This window comes from Apaloderma vittatum, unplaced genomic scaffold (assembly GCF_000703405.1).
Source record: "Apaloderma vittatum isolate BGI_N311 unplaced genomic scaffold, ASM70340v1 scaffold16136, whole genome shotgun sequence".
In the NCBI taxonomy this organism is placed as follows: Eukaryota; Metazoa; Chordata; class Aves; order Trogoniformes; family Trogonidae; genus Apaloderma; species Apaloderma vittatum.
This window is the reverse complement of record NW_009722442.1, coordinates 28,113-35,006: the sequence shown is the minus strand read 5'-3', so window position 1 is coordinate 35,006 and position 6,894 is coordinate 28,113. Positions and strand designations below refer to the sequence as shown.

The 6,894-nt window shown below is 42.5% G+C and overlaps 1 protein-coding gene across 1 annotated transcript; it reads left to right on the top strand.

The window, feature by feature from the left end:
* Window positions 1-3,998: 3,998 nt before the first annotated feature.
* Window positions 3,999-4,858, top strand: LOC104275739 (nuclear pore complex protein Nup93-like; the record flags this gene model as incomplete). Its single annotated transcript, XM_009871784.1, has 2 exons — window positions 3,999-4,177; window positions 4,741-4,858. Coding segments are annotated over exons 1-2 (297 nt in total), but the record flags the coding sequence as incomplete, so codon positions are not given.
* Between the last annotated feature and the right edge of the window lie 2,036 nt (window positions 4,859-6,894).

Below are 6,894 nucleotides of genomic sequence, written 5' to 3'. Positions count from 1 at the left end.
CAGTTATGTTTGGAAGATTGTTGTGTGGCCTATTCAGTGTTTTCCTCCATCAGCCTTTTGTTCAGCTGGGGGAATGTGCCAGGTGGAGCACCAACTGTAGCTTGGAGCTTCTAGGTATTTGTTTTTAAGCTGGCCTACCCTGATTTCATACATTTTTAGTGTAGCTAGGGTATGGAGGTTTCCCCTTTGCTAGCTTTGATTATTTATTATTGTACTTTGCATACTAGAGGGTGAGCTGCTGAAAATGTGCAACAGACAGTTGGGTTGATCACTTCCACTTTTGGAACATGGAAAATAAAGCAGGAAGAGACCTCAAGAGTTGACCCCAGTGATGTGTCTCCCCTCTTGGTGAGGGGTCAGTAGTTCTATGCTGTTTCTACTTTATGCCTGTCCAGTTCTTCAAAAGTTATAGTGGCAGAGCGTCTGCATCCTTAGAAGGCAAGTTATTTTGGTGTCTAGCTAATATCCTATAAATATCATTATCCTTTCCTTTAAAAAACAAACAAGCAAAAACTTGGCCACAAGCTCTTCGATTGCCATCTCTGCGTTTCTTTATCAGTTCCTCTGTCTGTAACAGGGGGATTATGTTGCTGACTTCCTCTCTGAAATGCCTAGATGTCTGGTTCTGCAAAGTGCTGTGCAAGAGCAAGGCATTACAGTTACTGCTGTCAATACAGAATTCCCCAGGCCTGCAGAACGGGCCTTTTACTGTTCAGGTGTAGCTTGGTCGACAGAAGCTGCTGTGCTTTCTGTAGCAGCCCAGGCTTGGAATGTGGCAAAAAAAGTACTTTTGCCTCAAATCTTGGCTGCAGCAAGTAAAAAATTGCCTGTGTTCTCTTACTAGCGTACTCTTGCATCTTCCTTCCAAAAGAAGCTGATCCTGCCTTGTCAGACTATGTCTCTTGGACACTGTGGGGCAAGAGCCTCCAAGGGAACAACTTTGGTTTCTTCCTCTTCATTCCTATTTTGAAGAATCTCTTTGGAACTCATAGAACTGTACTGGTCCATCAGCTATTCTGAATGTCGTGAGTGAGGCTGTCCTTCTCCCCTGTGAAGTCTTCCTCCTTTCTTTTTTGTTTTTCAAGGCACTGGAAAACAACTATTTAAAGTCAGTTGATTAATTAGGTGACACAAAGCCTGTTAGTATGTGAAGTGCAACAGGTATTTGCACATGCATTGGAGTATTTCAGCTTTGTGTGTTTCTGAAGCTAGTAAAGTAAAATGTTCGTCGTGGCCATATTTGGAGCATAATGCTGCAGTGCTCTTCATTAGATATCATTGTAGTGCTCTAGAGGGGTTTTTAAGTAATAAATCATCATTTATAAAAAGTCTGAATAGACATGAGAAGCCTGTCACCATCTTGTCTAGTTTCTTTTTGGCTTAAATCGAGCCAACTAGTACAATATATAGCATTTGTTTGTGGTTTTAGATGTTGGGGAAACATTAAACTGGAGTTTAATGGAACAGTAGTCTAATGCAGCAGCTTCTATTGATAAGTCATCAAAGTTGTTTTACAGAAGAGCCTCTTCAGTCCTGGCTTTTAGCCCAAGGTCGATCTGGTTTCATAGAAGTTAATTTCTGATGTATTTTTTTTCCCTTAGGTGTCAGTTGTTGATCCCTCCCCAGCGATAGCTCTGCTCGTTACTGTGGTAGCGGTTTCCATCCTGCATGGCAGCATTAAAGAACCCGACTGCAGTATCTTCGAATGCAGTAAATTCTGTCAGGGTAGAGACGAAGTTGTTCATGCTGTTACTCAGTCTAAATAATTGAATTCTGTTGCTTAGAAAAAGCTATTTAGTGCTGGCTCACTAGATAAGTTTTGAACTGTTATTTCCATTGCTTGGTTATAAGCACAGGAAGTTTAACCTGCACCAAAATAACTAGTTTGTTCTATATTTGCTGAATTTGTTTCAGTCTCTAGAGTTGTTGCAGTTGTCCTACATCAGCACATTTATGGGACAGATCTTACACGGTATTGAGTCTGTGGCTAGAAAGTGCAGGTTTGGGAGCAGTTTCATAGTGTACTGATTGTCCATGCTTTTGGTTTCAGTGCTCGGAGAAGTTAGTGCTTTCTTACACTCCTGTTTTGGTTTTTTTCCTAATCTTGTTACTAATGAAAAGAGGAAGTGGACCAGATCGTATCGAATCAAGCTGAAGTATGTGCTGTTCTTGCAGTCGTTACTCCTGGAGGGTCTGAATTCGTTCTTAACAGTCCGAGAGTGTGGTTGTTCTGGTCAGTGTCTGCCAAGAGAGGCAGCTTCTGGCAGGGGTAACTGGAGTTACTGCAAGTAAGTGCTGGAAGGATGTTCTGTGCTGCATTGCAGAGTGTAAAACTGCTTATTTCCATGTCCCCCTTCTCCCTGTTCCCCTGCACCTAATGCTAATCTGTTCAAACGCATCCGGTCTCTGCTGTCTCACCTGATTAACAAGTCAGTGCAAATATGATCGCTGCCTCCCCCGGTAGCTGCCGGCTTTCCAGCAGTGGGTGGGGAGTGCTTGTGAAATTCTCCATTTCTGGCTGCCGGCTGTTAGGGTTTGTCCTCGCACCCGAGCGGCAGGGATCAGTTTCTTTTTCTAATTGCTTATGTCTGAATGAATCATCATGCAGTGCTTTTAAATCACTCTGCCGGCCGGACGAAAGCAGTGCGCTTGCCGCTGGTAGTTGTTCTTGGGAACGGTGGCGAGACAGAGCACGTGGGGAATATTAAAATGGTACTATTCAATTGCTTCGGTATGGTGGAGGAATACCAAGAAATACTTGAATTTCAGGCAGTTCTTTTGTTTGTAAAAAGCACCCTGTATTCTTCTTGGTGGGCTCTCTTGAAGCAGATAGTCTCCATTGATTTAACTTCTAGGTAAATGACAAAGAGCTAGAGTTAGTGCTCGAGATCTGGTTTGTCTTATTTGATGCCAGGCACTCTGAGCTTGGGTGCAAATGCTATGAGAGAGAGATTATGCTGGAAATTCTCACACTTGTAGCGCCATTCAGCGAGATTAGATCTCTGATCTTCTCCTGTGCCTTTCTGGGGTGCCACGTGCTCGTAGCATGTCGCTGATTTAGCTGCAAATCGTGGATTTGATGTGTGGAGTTGAGGGGTTGGGTTTCACATTTCGTTAGCGTGGACACCATTGCTGCTGCACGTTTTTTTTCTGCACGGACCCCAGGCATGTCCATTTTTCTCCCTTCTGTAAAAGTAACAGGCTCCACTCTTGAATTTGGAACTGCATGACGTGCTGATGACCTCATCTGTTCCAGCCCTTGCCTTATGCTGTATCATTTCCTCAACTATTCTTTCATTTGGTCCTTGCAAGCAATTCTCCCAAACTCTGGTAAAACTTCCTATGTGTGCTTTGAAGTTAGACATCTACATTGGAGAAACATATACTTAATTCCTTTGACTTTGGGGGTTAATGACATATGGATTAACATGTTTTAATAGATGAGTAGTTATGGCTGTGTTACATGGATGTGCTTGTCTGGCTTGCTGTTAATTTTAACCTCATGTTTATAAGTTACATGTGTTTTCAGCCCTCATGTATACCCATGCACGTGTCTCCATTTATAATATATAAAAAGTTAGAAGGGACTCATACGGACCATCGAGTCCAACTTTCCAAACTACTTATATATATATATATGTATATACAAGTACTTTTATAGCTAAATGAACACCAGGTTCTTCACAGGGACCTCTGTGCTTTCCCTTGCCTTTATATCAAGGCAATATGTGAGCTGTCACATGGCATCTACATCCTGCTTCTGGCAGGTCCACAGATTTGCCTTAAGGGCATAGTTCTGCAAGGCAAAGCTCTCTGAGACCACTTGAAAGTATTTCCTTGATGTTTAGTGCTTGGGGAGGACAGGCAGAAGAGTATCTTTCTGTACAAGACCTGCCCTTGCTGGTCTGTCTGTAGGTATAGAAACTTTTTATAGCTGAGCAAGAATTTTCTCTTTCTCTGAAGGTTTCTGTGCGTCTTGAGGGAAACCTGCGACAGAGATGGATAGTGAAGGTTTTGGAGAGCTTCTCCAGCAGGCAGAGCAGCTTGCAGCCGAGACAGAAGGTATCTCTGAGCTCCCCCATGTCGAACGCAACCTGCAGGAGATCCAGCAGGCTGGGGAGCGCCTGCGTTCCCGCACTCTGACCCGCACTTCCCAGGAGACTGCAGATGTTAAGGCGTAAGTACGGAGCACTTGTGTTGGAAACTTTACGCAGAGGGTAGAACATATTTAAGGGGCTGGTTTTTAACATGTGGGGAGCCTTGCTGGGAGGATGTGCCTGGGAGAAATGGAGTGACTGCAAAGCTGATTTATTTCGTTTAGTTTGTTTCTTTCCCCTCCAATCTTTCTTCTACTTACCAAAAAAAAATATTGTAATTGAAAGATTTATCTGAGGAGCTACAATTCTGACTTCAGGTACTAAAGCCAAAAAATGCAGTGCCTTGTTCTGCCCGCTGCTGAAGACATTTAACAGCACGCTATAGTATTTTGCTGTCTGGAAGGACTTGGCAGCTGTGCAGCACTGCAGTGGAACAGCGGAAAGAAGAGTTCATCAGGGCTGAGGTGGTTAGATAGACGCACGGGGCTGGTCAGAGTTTGGAGTTTGCGCAGTTTTCGTAGCAGAGCTGGGAGCAGTGTCTGCACATGGCCAGCTGCCGGCCAAAATATTGGCGATGGATGTGGGTTTAGAGTTCAGGCAGTTCAATACTAATTTCATACCTGTACAATCTCTTCCTTTGTAGGTCTGTTCTGCTCGGGTCTAGAGGGCTTGATATATCTCACATTTCTCAGCGACTAGAGAGTCTGAGTGCAGCCACTACGTTTGAGCCTCTTGAACCCGTGAAGGACACTGACATCCAGGTAGGGGCATCTCCGACACGTGATTTACTCTGCCCTTATAACTGCCATTCCTGTGCTCTAGTTCAAAGCTTTTCTAAGGCCCCTATGGAAATAGTCTCGCTCTGTGTTTAATTCACTGGCTAGAGGAAATACAGAGGACAGATGCAGCTTGCAATGATGGAAGATGTTTGAGTTAGCCATCAGAAGCAGCGTTAAATACCAGACTGGCAGAGGTAATTTAAGTTCCACACTCTTGCTCAAGTCAAGAGGAATAGGTATGTACTTACTGCCTTTGTGGGCTTGTCTTTATTGGCTTTGCAAGCCTGAACTGCACAGGGATATCTCTCTTCCTGATAGTTCTGAGACCTTTTTCTTGTGTATGATTGGAAGAACACATGTGGAGCCACTTGGCAAATTTGAGGTTTTTGAGAAGGGGGCATTTAAGTCAATATGCAAAAGAGAGAAGTAGAGCATTTTATTCTTTCACCATATTTCAGATGCCATAACCTTGAGTGGATGGTAGGCTGACTTTGTGTTTCATAGGCTTTACTAGTGTGATTTAATCTTGTAACTCTTTCTGTAGATCATCTTAGAAATTAATGTGACCCATCTATTTTTGTTTTATGAAAGTTGTTTGCCCTCATAGAGTAGTGTCATGATGAAGAAATCTACGGTATTCGTGACTCGGTTAAGAGTTGGTTGTGGAATTGATGTCACTTTGAAGATAAGTCTGAATTACTAGTTAATAATTTTAGAGCTTATGTTCTCTCTCTACTGGCAGATGGCTAAGTTAGGAGTGTCAAAAGAGTTTCTAGCTTTTCTCTTTTGCAGTAGTATGCCCCAAACTATTTAATTTCAGGAGGGAAAGGAGCTTTGTGAAGTTTTATCAGACAGTATGTTCTATTTAAGTGTTTGATGGCATCTGTTTTGGGTGGATGAGCCCTTAGTCTAGTTTCGTTCTAGTGGCAAGGAGATGTTTCCTGGCAGTGCAAGCAGAATTCCCCCATGGCGGGGCTGCCTTCAGCTCTCTTGGGCCCAGAGCGGGGCGGTGTGAGGTGTGTGTGTGTGTGTGTGAGAACTGACTGCTCGGAGCACCTAGCACGTTTCCCCAAGGTGGGATTTCTCGTGCCTTTGCACTTTTTCACCTTCTGGCAATTCTTAGCATATTAGGCTGTCTCTTCTTGCCCTTCCTGGATGATGTCCCCCTCTTTTTTTATTTCCACTGAAAACCAGTGCACTCTGGAGACTTTCTCTATTGAATGGTCATGGAGTGAGAGCTCTAAACCACTGACATTGTTCACTTTCTGTTTTTCCTCACTTTGTTCCAATTTCTGATGTTGTGTTGCTAATTGCTGGTGTTAAACTTGGTACGTGTCTTCCTTGACCCCATTCTGTCTAGATTTTTATTTTTTTTTCTCAAGAACTCTTCCTTCTCTTCCTTCTCTCTCTTTTTTTCTTTTTTTTTTATCTTAGGGCAAAGAGGGGGGTTTACTAGTACTGTTAATTCTTTGATTTCTAGTGTTTTTTCTCTTCGCTTTAAGAGCAATCTTATTGTAGATTCTCAAGCCCAGAAGCAGTGGAGCTTTTGACTCTCTGGATCTGAGAAGTGTGGCATATGAGAAAACAGATAGCACCGTGCAATACTCATCCTTTATTTTACTGGTTACCTAATCAAAATGTGAAGGCTTTCTTTTTTCTTAATTATACTGGATCTAAAAACCTTATTTGCTATGGTGATTCTGGTGTAGTCTGGTGATCTTGGTATATATTCTCATCTTCAATGTATCTTTTTTGGACTCATGTTAGTATTTGAATGTTTTTCATTAGAATGCATTTATTTATTAAAAAAAATAAAGTGGTTAAGTTTGAATTTGTGGCAGTTGATATTACGGACTAAGCTTGCTATAAACTCTAAGCATCTGTATTTTTTTTAAAGAAAAAAGTGACAGATGAGATTGCTTAATTGGAAAAGCTTGAAGGATGTGGGAGGAGATTTCTTGCCACTGAAAATCGAGATTTTCAGTCATGCTTAAACAAATGTGGTATCTGAGACCCAC